Source organism: Octodon degus, unplaced genomic scaffold, assembly GCF_000260255.1.
Source record: "Octodon degus isolate 3935 unplaced genomic scaffold, OctDeg1.0 scaffold00047, whole genome shotgun sequence".
NCBI classification, from domain to species: Eukaryota; Metazoa; Chordata; class Mammalia; order Rodentia; family Octodontidae; genus Octodon; species Octodon degus.
The window spans coordinates 2,814,652-2,834,366 of record NW_004524623.1 but is presented as its reverse complement, the minus strand read 5'-3'; the positions used below and the strand labels follow the sequence as shown (position 1 = coordinate 2,834,366).

Here is a 19,715-nt window from a genome sequence, read left to right as displayed (position 1 = left end):
GGATGGATGGATGGATGGATGGATGGATGGATGGATGGATGGATATAGGACAAGCAAGATAGCTCAGCAGACTAATTACCTGCTTTGGCAAGCACAGGGACCAGGGTTCAATCCTCCGCCCTACATGCCACACCAGCCCCACCCCAGGGCATGCTGAGCCTGAGACTAAGTCTGGGCGTAGGGGCACATACCTGTAATCCCAGCACTGGGGAGGCTGAAAAAGAAGGATCACTATGAGTCTGAGCTGTGTAGTGAGACCCTGTGCCAAATGAAAAAAAGAAAAGAAAGGATGTAAATATTTAAAATGGTTAGTATGCAGTGCAGCCAATAATTCAGGGTAGTACAGATGTTTGTGCATGAGAAATCACTTCTGGAATTTAAGTCAGAAACTATGACAATGAGATTATGTATCGGAAGCATTAAGTTGTTCCTGGAGAACAACCCGACAATGTTTGGGTGTTTTGCCTAAAGCAAATTTCATAGAGACTTTGTGTCCCTGTGTGCTTCTGAGGGGTCCCACTGCTCCCCAGCACTCACAAATGCTCGTCACTCTGGGTCTCCGGTGTGCTGCTCGCGAGGCCTGCTGTCTGTGTGGTGCGGTCGCTGCTAACCACCGCTCTGCGTCCTGCGTCTCCCAGGATTGCTGCTGGTTGGCCAGGGTGGCGGGCTCAGGCCGCCTGCAGACACTCTGTGCCAAGCCTTTGCTCTCTTACAGCAGCTCTGGTGTCGTCGTCGTTCTCGCCTACCTCCATGAGCGCGTACAGCCTGAGCTCGCTGAACATGGGGACTCTGCCTCGCAGCCTCTACTCCACAAGCCCACGTGGGACCATGATGAGGAGGAGGCTGAAAAAGAAGGACTTCAAGAGCTCACGTGAGTGCAGCGTTGCCCGGTTGTAGTCGGTGGGCAGCGGACAAGGTGTGGGCATCGACGTCTGACACAGTCCAACCGACAGGGAGAGCGTGTTTCTAGGACTCACATGGCCAGGCAGACGCTCGGTAGCCAGCCGCCCTGGGCCAAGCGCCATGACCCCAGACCTGTAACGGAGATGGTAATGCTTGCTCCAGATACAACCTCACAGTGAATTAGTTCATACTACTTCACTAAAACAGTTTATTTGAGGGTTTTTTGGCTTTTTTTTTCCTCTTCTGATGTCATAACATAAAGATAGTCATTTTCTTATTAGACTCCTTTATATACTGAGCAGCTTTAAACATGAAATCTTTGCTTTGAGTTTCTTCCCTCTAAAACAATTCTACGCAAGCTCTGCTGCTCTTGCATTTATTTAATGTTATTACAGATTTTATCATGTTATATTTCCGGGTCTTTCCAAAAAGCAATGATTAGTTTGAACATATCTTTCAAGTTATATCTCATTCGCCAAATTTCACATACTCCTTCATGAATCCACTGATTCATGACGTGAATCACATATATTCTCTCACATGTATGTATTATTACTCACTGCAGTTGATTAAGAAGGATGCTTACCCTCAGTATCTTAATAGGAACTTCAACTATTATTCCTGAAAACATAAATGTCTGCAACATCAAGCACAACACAGACTAAACAAGACTGGGAAGATGGGGCTGAGTGCTTGCTTTGGGGTAGCTGGCTGTATGCACAAAAAGACCATGATTGAGTACCTTACCAGAGAAGAAACACAAGTCACTCCTATTGTAAGTTTCTGTTGAGGAAGATCATACTCCTCATCCTACTCCTGTAACTTTGAGGAGAAATGAACACCTACCTTTCCAACCAGCTGTGATCCTAGTTCAGAAAGGTGTGGATATACCTTGCGCTGTACCTTTTTTGGTAGATGTGTTGGTGATTGCTTTATAGAAACCTAAAGAAGATGAGGGTCACTTTTCTTCCTTTGCTTAAAAAATGAAGAAGAACATTCAGTTACCTAAATAAAACCAAACCCAGGTGTTCCCAGGCTGGTACTGATAAGAGGGGAAGATTATATGAGGTTTTGTGTCCACACACACTTGCTAAAACAGAATCTAGTGAACATTGGCACTATTAGTTACTTTGCGTAGCGTAACTGTTGTATATATACCATGGGACAGTACTATGAAATGTACGCATTTTCTACAGTGGTTACTTGTGGGCATAACGTAGGTCTTGAGGCTTTCATATAATGTCTTCAGGGCTTGAGGTGGATATTTTTATATGGAATTTTTGTTTTTGCATATCATGGTTTCACTGTAGGACTCCACATTGGTGGAAACAGGCTAACAGCCCTCAGCAGGAAAGATCAATTAAAATGAATTCATTAATGTTTGTATTTTTCAAAGACTAACAGTTTGTTTATGGTAGGTAAGATTTGCTGTGCTAATTAAGGTCGTTTGTGAGTACAAAAGGATGATAATATGTTTGGCTGTGACAAGATGATATTTACACATCTTGAATTTCATAAGAAACACAGCTGAGGCCACACTGTCATTTATGCCTAACACCAAGTCCAGGGAAATATAAACAGAAACGTGATTCAAGACATTTCTCATTCATGTTTGCTGTAGGCATTAGCTACACTAGACCGCCACTAACAGTGTATTTAATGGGGTGCTTGTAAGTAAGGCTGAGGAGGGCCCACAGAGATAGCTCAGCAGGCTAAGTGCCTTCCTAAGCAAGCGCAAGGACCCGGGTTCGATCCCCAGGACCACATACTGTGCTGGCCCTGCCCCAGATGCGCTGAGCTGGTCACCAAAATCAGGCATGATGGTGCCCCCCTGTAATCCCAGCACTGGAGAGGCTGAAACAGGAGGATCATTGCAAGTCCAAGCTGCACAGTGAGGTCCTATACCAAATACATAAAAATCAATTTTTAAAGATAAAAATAAGGCTGAGGAGATCATAATTTTTTATTTTAGTCAAATAATAAAGCCCCAAATGTCATATACTTTTATTTCTACCTCAGAAAGATCTAAAAACAATAATGATCATTTCCAAATTCTAAAAATATTAAGAATTCTTTTTTATTGCTTAAACTTGATGTGGTCATATTAGGTGTCGAGATCTTACTAAGTAACTGAAAATAAAATTTTCATTGCCACTTTCATTATACCCTGGTTTATTTCTCCCACTTTATTTATGCCTTTATTCTGTGCTACCATTTGCTGCCCACTTTCTGATACTCACGTTTCCATAGCAACCAGGCTATTTGTATGGATGCTGAATTGTGGTGAAAGTCACAAATACAATAAAAAGTCTCTTCACCGTAGTGATGAGTTGAGGCCAGAGCTTGTAAAAGAGAGAGGGGGAAAAAAATGTCACATGAATTTCCAGTACAAAGTAAGAACATAGCCAGAAAACAATGAAACATTCTTACATAAGTATTAAAACATTGTGCATCGTTGACCAAGGGGGAATGCAGAGAATCTATAACCACATTTCATGAGGATTCAAACATAGAAGGGTTGTGTGTATTTCTTGGAGAGAATCCTGAGCTTCAAGCTTTCGGTAGGCTCACAAAGCCCTGCAAGGGTTAGAGAGCCTCTTGTAGAAAAAGCTGTCTCTTCTAATCCCGCCTGCCTTTCCCTCACACCCCAGGATTCCCCTTGTCCTCCTATAGAGGACCCTGCCCCTTCCAGAACCGCATCATCCACCTGCCGTGGCCACATGACAAAGTAGTGGATCTGGGGGCCTGCCCCTTAGCTCAGTTCTTTAAGTGGCTGCTTGAACAAAGCAGTCAGGCTGAGGTTGCTGGGGTTCGATCCCCACAACTCAAGCCAGCCAAACCTGCCCTGAAGGCATTCGGAGCAAAAAAAAAAAAAAAAGTACTGGATCTAGCTCTTTCCTTCCTGCTTTTATACACAAAGCCCATTAAGACCTTGCTTGTTCCCAGCCTTCCTGAATTGCCGCAAATTGTAGAAAGAGTGACACATTTCCAGAATGTTCTTTACTTTGGTCACCATCACTTGCTACTACAAGGGCAAAGGAAAAAAAATTTTAAAACTAGCAAATTTTACAGTTCCTTCCCCTGAAAAAAGAACCGAAGGTGAAAGCTGCTAATGGAAAGGATGAGCTTTTAGAAGTGACTATCCCCCTCAAAGGGGACAGCTTCCATTCAAAGCTGCCTCACTGCTTACCCCACCCTATGGATGTCCACTGCCTCTACTGCCCTCACAAATGGAGTCACATGACCTGAAGTGTTGTGGGTCTTTCTAAGCTTGGGCTCCTGAGGCAGAAGTCTCACATTAGAACATCAAATAATAGGGGGCTGGGAGATGACTCAGTGGAATAAGTGCTTCCCTGGCAAGTGCAAGGGCCTGAGTTCAATCCCCAGTTCTGCCAAAATAAAATAAAAATAAAAATAAAAAGTACATCAAATAATAAAATGTTCTAGGACCTCACCCCTATATTTCTTGTATGCCTGTCATTCCTGAGTCTAAACTAAACAGCCTCCTAAATTGAAAAAATTTGTGGTGGGTTTTTCAGCTTTTAGAGCCCAAAGCTTAAAAAAACCATTTGTTTATCTTTGATTTCCTCTGGAAGGATAGGAATTGGGGAAAAAAATCATTCCCTGAAAACCTGAAGTTGTGGACAGAACCCTGAGACACTGCGAATAAGAACCACACAGAGCAGATGTGAGTCCTGAACACAACCTGGACACACACCAGTGAGTGAGGCTCGAATATAGACATGTCAGCAATTCAGTCATCTTTGTCTTCACACTGAGTAGACGTAGATGGATCTTCAGACCGAGCCAGGAGCTCATAGCCTATGCTGACTACTTACCTCACAGAGCTATCTGCTACTGGAAAGGGAATTTATCACCTAAACTTCAAAATAGAGGATTATAATCATGTTTATTTTCTTTTATTTGTTGACCTCCTTGATAAAGCAGGTAACTGAGCTCTTTTCCATTCTTCAAGTAATGCTTTTTATCTTTTTGCTTCTTCTCTCCAAGTCTATAATTTATCTTTTTCATATCTGGGAACAGTTTCTAAGACTCCAATACATATAAGGTAGCAATACAATTTCAAATGAAATTTTATAGTTTCAATGAATAAACTCTATTATGTTAGAGGACTTTTAGATTCATTTAATAAATTCCATATTTATGATGTAAATTATAACTATATGACAAAACCAATCTATAACATAAATTTATTTTAAATCCTAAATTATGTTGGCCAATAATTTCTATCACATCAAGTTTTCACAAATAGAGCTTACAGAGGTCTTGATACCATCATTTAGTATGTACTTCTTTTTTTTTTTTTTTCTTTTTTGCAGAACAGGGGCTTGAACTCAGACCCCTGTGCTTGCCAGGGAAGCACTTATTCTACTGAGCCATCTCCCCAGCCCTAGTATGTACTTCTATTACCAAAGCCTAGGGCCAGCAGATAGCTCAGCAGATTAAAATGCCTGCAAGCAGGTGCGGGAGGCGGCGGTTCCATTCCTGGCCGGGGCCTGCCGTGCATCCCCACCCCACCCCTGGGGTGCGCTGAGACAGCAGTTGCAACTGAGTGTGGTGGTGCATGCCTGTAATCCCTGTTCTTGGGAGGCTGTACACAGGTGGATCACTAGGAGTCCAATCTAGTAGTGAGACCCTGAACACCCTGTAGACCCTTCCCTAAAGTACAAAAAAATAAATAAATAAATAACTTAAACAGTGAGATTCCTCAGCTGTCTCTTTCAAAAAGTACAGGAGGTCTCTCATTTGAGAAAGTCTTGACTATTTCTAATCTGATTCCACCTATTCTTGTTCAGCGGACCTGTTTCTTCTGGTTCTTAATAGAGATGGAAACAGATGATTTTCAAACAGTTTTTGTTGTTGTTGTTTTTGTGGTACCAGGGATTGAACTCAGGACCTTATGCTTGTCAGGCAAGCATTGATTCTACTGAACTATCTCCTTGGCCCTTTTAAACAGTTTTTAACTAGTTTAGTAGTGTCAAAACTCTAAATCGATAGGAAGATTCCCAGGAATGCCAGCATTGCTGTTGGAATGCAAAGCTTCCCAGAGGGTGACTGGAAGTGACCTGCCGGAGATGATGCCCTGGCATTGTGCTCCTGTGAGGAGTACGTGGAAAGAAGCACAAGTCTCTAGATCCCTGCAGGCAAAAAAAAAAAAAAAAAAACCACATTGTCTAAGTCACTAATAGGTTAGTGTCACTAATAGCAGAAAGTGTGATGTGACGTCATTGTATCTCAACATCAACAAAGAACAGCAACAAAGCAACAGAGAAAATGTATCTGAATTAATATATGCTAGCACTTGTAGGCCATCCTGTGGGCAAAGTCTGTGATTGGAGACTACTTCTACTATACACATTACAGGCTACTTTAACTACAGTCTAGCTGAGAGAGAATGATGTTCCTTTTAAGGAAACATGAAATTGTGTTCTTCTTCCTCATAGACAAATGTTTCATTACTCTTCTCTTGTTGCTGGGACAAATACCTGACACCCAAAATGAAGAAGGAAAGGTTTATTTAGCTCACAGTTAGTGGAGGTTTCAGTCCATACTCACCTGGCTCCAAGGCAGGGTGGCACATGGCAGAGAGCAGCCTTTCTTGGTGGTAGCAAGAACAAAAGCTAGAGCAAATAGAAGCAGCAGCAATAATAGCAGTAGAGAGCAAGTCTGTCTCCCTTATGTTGCTTTCAGGCTATCAGCCAAGGCACTTACAGCCATAATCCTAGCAGCACTCACAGCCGTAATCCCAGCACTAGATCATGGATTAATCACAAAGTCTAGAAGTCCACTCCATGACTGCATGAGGATTTGGGGGGACAAATAGACACAAACTACAGCAACAAATAGCCACCTCACTCTCCCTTACCCTGTCAGCTACAATGATGTACCATGATTTAAAAAAAAAAAGTTTGAGTCCTGAATAATGACTTCTAATTACTTATGGTAACTCAGCAGCCTCCATGTGAAGTGTTGGATCCAAGAAGGAAACTGCAGGTGATAGCACAGAACTTAATTCATTCCTCATTTATCCAGCATGTATTGAAAGCTCCAGGAACTGAAATTTCAAAGATAACAAGATCTAGTCCCAACATTCCAAGAATTCGAGGTCAAGTGGGGAGAAAAGGAACCAAATAAAAACCTGTCTAAAACTGGAAAAGGAGAATATGTTAGAAATGTGATAAAATGAATATTTAATTCCACTTACAGATTCACCAGGGAAAGGATATTGAAAACCCAGGGGAGGGACTAAGGAATCAGAGGACACAAGATGTACAAATACCCGAAAGTATGCAAATAGGCCTGGAGCTTAGCGCACAGGAGAGCAGGAAAGACCGTGGGAATGAGTGCATAGGAGAAGACGATCTCCGGAAGAAATCTGCATACACTGCTAACATCGGAAAGCTGGTTTCATAGAAAATGAGAGGCACTGGGCCAACAAATAGCTCAGGGGATTAAAGTGCCTGAAAGCAAGCGCAGGGACCAGGGATTCAATCCCCAGGCCTGCTGTGCCGGCCCCGCCCCCGGGGCATGCTGAGATGACAGTTGAGACTAGGTATGGTGGCGCAGCTGTAATCCCAGCTCTTGGGAGGCTGTAAACAGGAGAATCACTACGAGTCTGATCTAGTAGTGAGACCCTGAACACCCTGTAAACTCTTCTCTAAAATACAAAAAAAAAAAAAAGTAAGAAAAAGAAAACGAGAGGTATTGAGATATCCTAAACTTTGCCTATTAGAAAACCCAATCTGGGACCAAGTTGACACCTATTAGCATTAGATAGCCGGCTGGGCACACTCAGGATGTCTGTACGATATCGTGTACTAGTGGCGATGCGGCCCTGTGCTAGGGGACCAGATAAGTTGGGGAAGGAAGAGTTCCTCTGACAATAATATTGAGAAAGCACAAAGCTTGAGAGGAGCCTGAAAAGCGTGTCTTAGAAAAATGGATATAAAAAGTAATGAAATGTTCAAGTTTTGAAAGTAAAAGGTAAAAGGACTTACGCATCCTGTAAGCACTTAGAGCTGTTCTCGTGGAAATGGAGACACAGCCATGGTAATGCTTCTATTTGGGGTGAACAGATACCCATTGTCCTTCTGGATGGATTTTTGTCTTTGTAGGTGTCAGAACCTCAGCACGCCATTACCATGGAAGCTGGTAATGTAGAGACGATAAATGAGAATCAGTTTTTTAGAAATTTTAAACATTACACTGACATACATAAAGATGATATAGTGTTATTTTCACATTTTAAACCCATGAGTGATGTCTGTCTGGTGAAATCACCAGTGCGTGTGTGTGTGTGTGTGTGTGTGTGTGTGTGTGTGTACCAAGTGAAATTTGCTTCCTCTAAAAGCAACAAGACTACACGCTCAGAAATGTGTTCCAATATCACATGTGCCTTAAACCATTTTGATTCTGCTGGAGGAACTTGAGTGTTTGATCTTTATGGATAGACCCCTGTTTGTAGCTCAGATGCAACCTCAATATTTTGGGAAACACACAACGGAATCTCCTGAAGTGTTTTTTCATTTTGCTTGAACTTTTTGGAGAACTGGTTATTGAGCTGTTCTCATATAATTGTGTCATTAATAGAAGACATATTTAAGTTAATAGGGGCAAAATAAATTCAGAACGCCTGGGAAGAGGTGTAAGAACTTAGCAGCTAATGAAATTTGAGACAATAGGGAGCTGTGAGTCAAAAGATGCTTTGAGGGCCAGTGCTATAGCTCAGCAGACTATATTTCCTACTTGTGTAGGCAAGTACAAGGACCAGGGTTCAATCCCCAGCACCACAGGCTGCTCTGGCCCTGTCCACTGGTGTGCTGAGCCGGCCACCAAGTCCAGGTGTGGTGGCATGCACCTGCAATCACATGCACCTGGCATGCACATGCAGCCTCCAGGGAGGCTGAAAACAGGTGGATCTCTACAAGTCCGAGCTATACCAAATGAATAAATAAAAGATTTTTTTTAATTAAAATTTCATAGAACCTAGAAAGCAAGTCCAGAAAAAAATGGTCCTAAGCCAGTCACTACAGAACATTTAGAATGGATGAGGCCATGGATTTTGGCAACTACAAAGTCATCAGTGAGAACAGTTTCAGGAAATGGTGAAGAAGAATACAAAAGCCAAATAATAAGCCCTTCCAGAATCAGGACAAATCGATAAACAGAAATCAGAAAGGTAGGGAAGTGAGTGAGAACATTTAGGAAAGCAGCAAGAGATAGGTCTTTTGTGACACAAAATCACAGAAGGGATGGAAAGGGAATAGTATTTTATAAAACAATAAAAGGAGGAGTTAGCCTTGAAATGAAAGGAAGATTACATCAGAAATGGACAGAGAAGCAGAACAGTTGATAGTTCAGAGAAACTGACGTTGAAATGAAGGTTATTTAAGGGACCCGTCAAATGGTTGGAGCTTTTCATTATTGTAGGAAATGAAATAAGTGTAAAGTATGACCCTTATAAGGAAAGAAATGTTTAAAATCAGTACTGTAATGAGTCAAGTTGTCAAAATATTCTAGGGATTATTATTTCTAAGGATTCTAGGGTGCAAAAAATAATAATGGGAATTTATGATGACTTCCTCTAACGTCTTCCAACAACTTAGTAACAACTGTGCTGTTGGCTGCCCGTTGCTATAGAGTGTAGAGTACAGGAGTGCAGCATATCACGTGATGGTTAAGGGTCTCCGACAGTAGTGGCTGCATTGTCCAGGATCCCCAAAGGTCCACTTCAAGTGTGAGGGGAAAGATACCAGTAGTTGGCAGTGGGTAAAGATGTTGATTTTGGCCTTAGCTAAGCCTTCCTCAACCTAAGAACCACTTAGGATGCTGTCCTTTGAAGAGGGAAAATCTGTAGCTAGAAATATTTTTTGAAACTTATGAGGCCAGAGCTAGGCACAGTGTAACCCCAGCACACACCTGTAACCCCAGCACTCAGGAGGCTGAGGCAGAAAGACCACTGTAAGCAAGAGGCAGCCAGGGCTATGAAGTGAGTTCGAAGCCAGCCTAAGCTGCATAGTGAAATCCTGTCTCAACAAGAAAATGACTAGGCCAGGAAACAGAACGAGGTGGACGAGAAGTCATAAAGAGGAGACAGTTTGGTTATCAGGACTTGGAGATCTGTGCTCTAGGGACGAGGGTCGGATGCGCTGACAGCGGAAGTAGAATGGAATTATCAGTGGCTGGAGTGCACATAGCCGACGCGCCACAGAGCCAGTGGGCTGAGGGTGTCAATGTGATGAGGACAAGGAAAAGCCCGGCGTAGAGGAAGTATGCTGAGACTGAAGACCTGAACCAGCAAGCGAATAGGAGGGGATTTTGAAAAGTAGAAAAATGTGTGTTTAAAAAGGGACAAAGCAGAAATAAGTACAGGATACGGAATGTTCAATGGACGTCATGTGAGGAAAAGATGGCTGCATGCAGGAGACAAGGCGAGTTACAAAATTTCTCTTTCCTCATCCCACAGAGGAGTGAAAGAAACCGCTTATGCTTAGAGGGATTTTGGTGTGTTTAGGTTTCAATTGAAGTACTGATGCTAGGAGACGGATTTTTGGAGAAAGTGGTATTTCAGCAGGAGACCCGGGGGGCGGAGAGCTTGCTGAAAGCACAGGGGCTGAGTCGGTGGGCAGGGCTAGGAGATGCGCTCATGCATCCAGGAAGGGAATGGTCCTTTCGTGATGAGGCTGGGATGGGGTGGGGAGAAGAGAAAAGAAGAGCAGGGAAACTGAGAGAAGAGGAGCAGAGGAGTAATGGGAGATAGACATGGAGATCTGGCCGGGGGCTCAAATGAGTACTAGAGGACTGAAAGAAATAGGCAACAGAGAGGCTGGCAGCCCAGGAGGAAAGGACAGAGACTGAGCAGACCCATCTGAGGGTAGGAAGAGCATACGGCTTAAGTGATCCCATTGTGCCAACTCAGTGCCAGAGGAAGATGGAAGACCAGCACGACCACACCACTTCTGGGGCCAGAGTTAGGTTAATTGTTTCTCAGGGCTCAAGGATGGATGGTTTGTAAAGTCAGTAAAGCTCAGGCACAGATGGCTAAAGTAGAAAAACCATTAGACCAGCTAGCACATCTCCTCTTTCTCTGGTTAGTACAAACATACACAAAAATGAAATTGCTTGCCCCAAGGTTCCGGCAGCTGGTGTGCAGTGGTAGAGCCAGCACTGGAGCTCCCAGCCCTGATCCTGAGGACGTCCTACACCTGCAGCTCCTACAGCGGTTCTTAGTGTGAAGGCTAGGCGCATAGAAGAAGCTTCCCTGGCTCCATGACAGAAACATGACACATCTAGAAGTTTCATTTATCCCATTCAACTCTGGCCAGAGTGTTTGCTGGGAGGCTAAACTTGAAACTCCCACAAATACCAAGGAGCTTTTGTTCAGGGGCATGATTTATTTTGGAAATACTGGTATTCTTGGTACTTGCTGGAACCTAAAGTGATTCTTTGATACATTTGTCCTTCTAGTGTCTTTAGCCTCTAGCACAGTAGGACTGGCCGGACAGGTTGTGCACACAGAAACCACAGAGGTTGTGCTGACGGCAGATCCTGTCACAGGATTTGGAATCCAGCTGCAGGGCAGTGTGTTTGCCACCGAGACTCTGTCTTCTCCCCCTTTGATTTCCTATATTGAAGCTGACAGCCCGGCCGAGAGGTGAGATGCTTTTGTTCCACAGCCCTTTTTTCTGTTTTGCATTTCTGTCGCTGTCTCTCTTGGAATGGCTGATAAATTATGGAATGGCTCAGTGCAGGAAATGCAAGGTGTAATGAACTCTGTTCTGACAATAAAATTTTATGTTCTTGATCAGATTTGAGAAGAATTATCAGCATGGATGCATTTATCTAGCAGATTTCGTCCATCAGGAGACTAGAGGCTATAATAATTAAAGAGGAAAACTTCAATACCAAGAAAATCTGAAGTTCAGACTTCAATAATTTCTCTACCATACAGGAATGTCTATTCACAATTACTGTATCTTGACCCATATCCGATTAAAACAGCACTATGTTTGTGAATTATTAATTACTTCTCAGAAATACTATAGGGTTTCACTGCCTACAGTTGTAACCATGAAATAGAAGAGAGTAAGAAATCACAGTGTACCTAATGTGATGCCCACTGGGTTGCGTAGATAATACCAAATGCTTCTGCTATTTTACAACGATGAAAGAAGGTAGATCTGATAAGTTCAACCTGGCAATGACTGACCCTGCCTGCAATTTATAACTTGTGGTCTTAAACTAGATGTGGAGTGCTACAGATCGGAGACAGAGTGATGGCCATCAATGGAGTTCCAACCGAAGACAGCACCTTTGAGGAAGCCAACCAGCTGCTCAGAGACTCTTCCATCACAAGCAAGGTCACTCTGGAAATCGAGTTTGATGTTGCAGGTACAGTGTGGCTCACGAGTCAGTGGCGCAGCCAGAAATTGGCTCCATATGAACTATGTAGGTAATATTGCAGAGGGGGAGCCACTGTTTTATATAACAAACATGTTTTGGTTTAAGAGACTTGATGTGTCGTTTTGAATTGAGCTTTGGCTTTGTATTATTCACTAAAATGTCAACCATAAGAACAGCACAAAATAAATGTGACAAAATGATTAAGTAATAGCCACTGTGGAGGTGATTTGATAAAGTCATGTAGCCTTTATTCTTTCTAACTTTCCCCTTACGGTGGAGAAAACAGATTATACAGCCTTGACAACAAGAAAGGCTGCATGACCCTTTCACTCCAAAGAGCGCATGAAAGTTGTATAAAGAACAATGAAAATTTATGAGGTGAATTGATACAAACCCACTAAGTAAATATTTTGTCTTTAGTATTAAGGAGAAATTGCATTAGACACTCATTTTAAAAATGGCAAGGAAAATTTTATTCAAGACTATTTTAGTACAGTACAGATTTTTGCAATAAGAGGGATAGTTTGAGCTGAACTTTAAATACAGAGACTGGACACTACTATGGACACCTCCTTGTAGAATTTCTGCTATATTTATCAATGCATTATTTTTTCTGTTTTATGCTGTCTTATCCTATATCCAGTAGTTCTCTCACAGGGTCAGGGTTGTCCCAGGAAACATTCGGCAAGGTCAAGAAATGTAACTGCTGAGAAAGGACATAGAACAGCAGATGAATGGAATTTATAGTTCAGCAGGGTATTCTTTTGTTGTTTTGTTAAGATGGGGGAGATCTGAGCATGTTTGGGGCCTCAGATAAATAAGAGAGAACACAATTCATTGGCTCAAGTCCCCAAGGGAATGAGAAGAGGAAATTATATACAGGACATAAGCATATAACTCATCTAAGGCAGAGGGGAAAAGAACTCCAACTATAAAGGTGAAGATGTGAGAAGATAAATACATTTTAGCTATGTTTAAGTAGTTCCTGTAAGAAATGTCAAGCAAAGGTGAAAGATCAGTAGCTCAGGGGCAAGAATGATGGTGGCTTGGAATCTCAAGGGAGTCGGTAAGAGAGCCAACCAAAAGCAACCTTCACAGCAGGTGGGGGACCAAGCAGAGTCTGGAAGTTCTAAGTTCACAGCACTGTCAACCTGCATGATAAAGCAGAAATTTTGGTGAGTTTTTGGTTTTTGCTTTTGGGTTTTTTTGTTTTTTTTTTTGTTTTTTTTTTTTTTTTTTTTTTTTTTTTTTTTACTGTTTGAGTTTTATTTGTTTTTGTTAGATGTTTCGGTTGGTCGGTTGGTCAGTTGGTTGGTTGGTTGGTGGTTTGGTTGGTTTGATACTTGGTTTTGAGGGTCCTGCAATGTAGTTCAGGCTGGCCTTGAACTCATGGTGATCTTCCTGCCTCAGGGTTCTGAGGGCTGGGCTTCCAAGTGCCCCCAACCTGTCCAGTTTAGTGTCTGTTGTTTTTAAATCTTAGCTATCAAGGAATAAGAACAGAGAACTAAGATTAGGTTGACTGCTAAAGAAAGTTAAACAGATTGTGCATCAAGGAGGCTCAGATTGTTGTTTGGAGAGCAGATGGATGATTATGGTGATTGCATAATCATTATCATGATCGGTTTTACCAAGTGCGTATTCGATGGCCTGTCGCATTCCTAAACAGCATGCGGACATTCGATTGTTTAATACATATGACCGCAATGGCGGAGGTTATATTTTTATGTCCTCAGAAAATTGAAGCACAGAGAGTTAATGGTGGGAGGGGTAGCATGTAAACCCAGGCAGGCCGGCTCCAAAGGGCACATTCCAACCACTACACCATACTGCCAATATGTGAAAGAATCTAAATTGGAGAATGAGAATTGGTAAAGGATCAGCCCGGCAGACAGAAGAAAGGGAGGACTTAGAGGCACTGTGGTCCTCAGGAAGGAAAACGCATACAGTGAGCAAAAGCAGACGGAAGAGGTAAGTGTAGAACGCTGAAGTCACACTGACAGGGACAGGTCAGCATTTCAGGGAATGTGAACCAAAGCTCCAGGCGGCGAAGGTGCTGCAGTGAGGTAGAGGCTGGGAGCTTCCACCAGGGGCGGGAAGGACCATCTACGTGTGAGCCTAACAGGGATGTGCCAGTGACCTGAGGAGGGGAGTTGGGACATCTGCCCTTGATGTGCCAAGCACACCCCCCGCCAAGGAAGGCTGCCCCTTCCTCAATGGCTCTTCCCTCGTGTCTGCCCGGTCTGTTCATTTTATCCAAATCCTTGTTCAAATTCTACTTGCTCAGATAAACATTCATTGACCCTCTCCCTCTCCTCTTGCCAGGTCTATGTTTTTTCTTAACCTTTATTTATTTGTTTGTTTATTTATTTATTTATTTATTTATTTATTGTCTTTCTTTCCCAGTGGATAAAATACCTGATGTCAGACTGTGCCTTTTGTTTGCCAGTGTACACATTCCCAAATTAGTGTGTGCTCTCAGTCGATACATGGTGAATGATGGAACAAATGATGAAGGAAGTAGAGCTGACTCTCCCAAGGGACAGTGGCAGGAACTTCACTTTGCAGCAAGGATGGGGAACACAGCCATTTTCTCCAGAGTTCCTGGTGTCCCCTGGCTGTTTTCTCTCTGCAGTCTCCACCATTTGTCTCTCTAGACAAGTTTTCTCTATCTGTTTATGGTACCTGGTGGTCCCATCTTTGCTAAAAGTGCCCAGCAAATTTTAGTTTATAATTCTTTGGGAGAAAAAATCTCATGGAGTAGCTTGGGTTTGGCATTCCCCCCGCCTTCTAGTCCACTGTGACTAAGCACAAGATAGAAGAACACCGTCAGAATTGGTCAGGGACCATGAAGTTATGGTATTTAAACAGAAAAGCTATCCAGTAATCCTAAAGTGTATTTACAGTAGTACCTTGCTGTTTCACAGTTCAACTTTCACAGACCCACTGTTTCAAGGGTTTTCAAAAAATAATAATCTAAATTATTTATTGAGGGGTCAAGGGGATAGATCAACAGTCAGAGTGCCTGACTGGCAAGTGCAAGGCCCTGGATGCAGTCCCCAGTACCACATGCCATGCAGGCCCCACACCATGCCAGCCACCAAAACAGAGCGTGGTGGTGTACCTCTGAAATCCTAGGGCTGGGGAGACAGACAGGAAGATCTTGTGAGTCTAAGCTACGTACTGAGACCCTGTACCAAATACATGAAAAAAAAATTATGTATTATGAATTTTTCACTATATCATGGGATTTTTGCAGTACCATACAGTGTGCCTATGTTGTTAAAATTACATAGGTTTATGAGTTTAGAAAATGGTTTAAGAACATTAGAAGTGTTTCTAAGGTGTGAGAAAGGTTTATAAGAGTGTGAGAAGGGTTTATAAAGCCTTAAAATATATATAAATACTAAAATATAATGTCACCACTTCTCTGATTTTCACTGATCTCACAGGTATCTGGAACATAACCTCCATGATAAGTGAGGGACGACTATATATCAATGAAAGAACCAGAGCATTCATAGCAAGAGGAATCTTACAATCCCAAACCTTCAGTTATTCATAGACAAGGAAACTGAGGTGCCAATGGCGAAACTCCGGGTCATACTGCGAAGTGAATAGTAGTTGACATGTAACCCATTGTCTGCCTATCATATTATACTGACTTTTTGATGAAAAAAAAATTTTTTAAATGCAATGTTTGAAAAAATAAAGGCTGTTAGAGTTGCCATCATGAAAGAACTTGGGCAGAACTCCTAAAGCTCTGCTCTACTCTCAGGGCCAGGGCTACCTTGTGAACAAAACAACATCCTGCAGCACTTCATTGCTATGGTTCTATAGTTGAAAGGCCAGCACAATTTGACCTTCTTCACAAACAGATCTTAGAATTTCTTTGGGCTACAAATGCATTTTCATTTTATGTGTCCTCAAATTGTGTTCCTTGTTTAGGGACTATATTAAACCAACTTTATTTGGTACCAGCTTACTTGATAAGGGACAAGCAAAAAGAACTTAAAGTCAACTCCCTGCCCTTGTTTTTTCCACAGAAATGATCTATGATAGAATAAGAAAAGGCTATGTTCCCATCTGTTATTCCATCCCTACTTTCTCATACAGAGATCACTAACTCATATGATTGTTCTTCAGGATGCAGACACAGCATCAGATTCCCAGAAAAGCATTATAGTTAGCCATCACTGATGTGCTAAAATGTATTGAAAGGTATTAGAATAATCTTTTTTCACTAGTCCAGAACTTGGGACCCTAATAGGGAATCTCTGGATGTGAGCTATTTTGACGTCTGTCTCCTGGATCTACTCTACTCTTCAAAATTCTTCCTTGGAAATATTTTATATGCAGAAACTAGTCCTTTAGTCTTAAATCTCAAAGATAACTATCTCTATTTTATGTAAAGATTTTAAGTGGCATGAGGATGATTTCAAGGCATAACTGTGAATACACTTTTGCCTAAGTTTTATCTTTTGAAATGGGTGTGTACAAATGACTTCACAGTAACTTTAATGGAAAATCATTTTTAAGTTGAAGGTGCTTGTAATACTATCACTCAAATAAATTTAAATGATTTAATTTCTTTACCAAAATCCTGTACTATAAAGTCTATAAAGTTATAATCATATATACAATTTACATTATCCCTTGATCAGTTCTATCTTTAAACTACCAGTCTACCCCAAAGAACGTGATTACGTGAAGACTCTTTAACTCTGCAGTTACTTTGTTGGGGGAAATACAGCTTTGTTCAGCAGGGACACCTCCCTAAAAACCCTATCAGACAATGTTTGCCATTAGTGCCAGAACCCCCATGCTTTCCTCTAAGTTGGAGCAGTTAAACGTTTACACTGCACACAGGGGTGTCCAGGATGATGAATGCTGCTTATCTTACTGTGCCGCAATGAGTGCTTCAGGCAAGCAAGGAGACCAGTTGGAAGGAAAAAAGCCTTTTTACCCAAATGTGTTTTTAATTATAGTATTAACAAAGATAAAGCAAAACCAAGGAAGCGCAAAATATCACATGGAAATCTAACAAAATAAACATTGTTTTCATAATTATATTTACTTACTCTAAGCCTGCCGTTTTTCCAAATATTAGAACCTTTCTCTCCTTAGTAGTAGTATTTTTTTTTTTTACAAAACTCCAAATTAAATATGCCTTTTCTTTAGCAGCCAAATAATTGTACAGGAAAAATACTAAACATAAAATAAATCTTGTTGGCATCTAAGGATTAAAATGAAGCCACAGCTTGATCAAAGAGATTTATTAGTTGGTATTTGTTCATCATTATGAATATTTCAAATCTTATGTAGTCAGAAGTGATCCATTACCGTTTTCCAGGAAGTGATAATATCTTCTCTTATTCATCTTGGTCAAGATTCCCTGCATTAAAAATTGATAAAAGCAAAATGTTGCTATGGTAACTATGCTAGATCAGTGTTTTCTATGTCCTGTGATTCTCAGCCCTCACTTGAATAAGGACAGCACCATGGACAAGATTTTGTCTACGTACATAAACACAGACCTGCGATGTACTCCTTCCCTTTCACAGAGAACTTTGCCTTAAAATAGTAAAACTGAAAAAGTCACACATACATGTGTCATGGGTTCTACACAGAACGAAGGTTTGTGCGCACTCCCAAACGGGCCACTTGGGTGCTTGGTCCAAGGCATCCAGTCATTCATTCCTGCCACGCCCATAAGCACTTGGGGGCCCATTTCTGCTTGACCCTATTCCATTGCTCTGAGTCTAGGTGCTCTTTCAGGAGCTATGAGCTACAATAGCAGGAATGCACTTTAGCTGTGAGCAAAAACTGGTGGATCCACAACAGGATGGAGGGAAAGCAGGAAATGGAGACATATTTGAAAAGTAAATATTCATGATACTTACAGCACCTGCAGTCAGGAAGTAAAACACACGTGTTTTTTTACCTACTTCACTTTTCACTTTCTGTCCCAGTATAGGAAAGCAGTCTTTTTGAAGTCTATTGGGGGAAATAAACAATTTCTTTCATCTCAAGTCCTGTTGAGAAATGGAAAATGTGCACATTCTTAATGACTAAGTAAACAAATAAACATAGGTGGGCTTACTTCCTGACGCATCAGAGTGGTTTTTGAAAACAACAAAGAAACCAAAGGTACTAATTTAGTTGGTGACATTCAGAGAGAAAGTTCAGAAAATTGCCAGAAAGTCAGAAAAGCAGTGGAGCCTTTCTTACCCCTCTGATGGGATAAATGAATAGAGTGAAAGCAAACAGCAGCAGCACTACAGAAACTGGAAAACAGAGGAGCAGTTTCAGGATCTTGCTTTAGAGGCAGCTATCTAGAAGCCTGGAGGTCTAAGAGAAATCAAAATTTTATTGTATTTTTTTCTAGCTTAACACTCAACAGTGAACTTTCTTAATTGGAAGGTAAGATTCCAGTCTTGTAAAAAGTTTATTGCCTCAATGCCTCATGGGAAAGGACGGAAGGCCAAGAAGCCCAAGTTAAGGCAGAACAGGAAAGGGAATACTTCGTTTCCATAAATCTAACACTAACTCAGCTCTGCTGTGCAGAGAGTCAAGTTAAATTTGTGCTTACCAAATTGGAATAAGAGCCTGAGGACTTAGCAGTTCTACCCGCACCACAGACTCAATGGGATGTTAGCCTCTGATACGGTGGAAGCTCTGAGAATGTTAATTTTAGCCATCACACAATCCCCCCTTCTGTTAATGTTTCCTTTGCCCTTGATGCTTGTTCACACTTGTTTCCAAAATCTTCAAGAAAAAATTGTATTTAGCTTCATGTTTTTGTCCTTAAAGGAAGTTTCTGTCTATCATCAATTAAAGGTCTCCTAGACTATCAAGGAGATTTAAATAAATTATATCTATATCTATATATCTATATCTATCTATATCTATCTATCTATCTATCTATCTATCTATCTATCTATCTATCTATATATATCAATTCCTGTCTCAGATGTTAGTCACATCCTGGTAAAATCAGCTTCGTTCTCTCAGTGGTTGAGAATCACCCAGTGCACACTGCTTCTCTCTGTGCTGTTCTGCGCTCATTGCCTCACTTCTCTACTAAGTGGCCAGCACTGGAGCCCACTATCAGTCCATTCCAAGGTTCCCTGGTCCGCTCTGGGGTTTCCTAGAACTCACCTTTGCTACGCGTTGTGCCTCCTAAGTCCCTGTGGTACAACTCTGTGTTCGTCATCCAGTATAATTGGTTATGGCCAGTGCCCTTCGGGTTTGGTTGTGAAATGTTTCGAATATCACCCCTGCGTGTATCTCTTTTTTTTTTTTTCAAAGTTTTATTGACAAACAGATAGCAATGAGACAGTTTCAAATCGTATCGGAAGGACAGTTTCAACAAATAATACACTGCATAT

The 19,715-nt window shown here is 41.6% G+C and overlaps 1 protein-coding gene across 2 annotated transcripts in view; it reads left to right on the top strand.

The window, feature by feature from the left end:
- Positions 1-19,715, top strand: part of Grip1 (glutamate receptor interacting protein 1) — a 269,779-nt gene that overhangs the window by 174,668 nt on the left and 75,396 nt on the right. Inside the window, exons 11-13 of one of the 2 annotated variants that reach the window (XM_023716318.1) lie at positions 719-871; positions 11,392-11,578; positions 12,170-12,315. In XM_023716318.1, the coding sequence (XP_023572086.1) occupies positions 719-871; positions 11,392-11,578; positions 12,170-12,315 (486 nt within the window). Of the gene's footprint in view, positions 1-715; positions 872-11,391; positions 11,579-12,169; positions 12,316-19,715 lie in introns of both variants that reach the window. The other variant, XM_023716316.1, reaches the window with a different exon arrangement.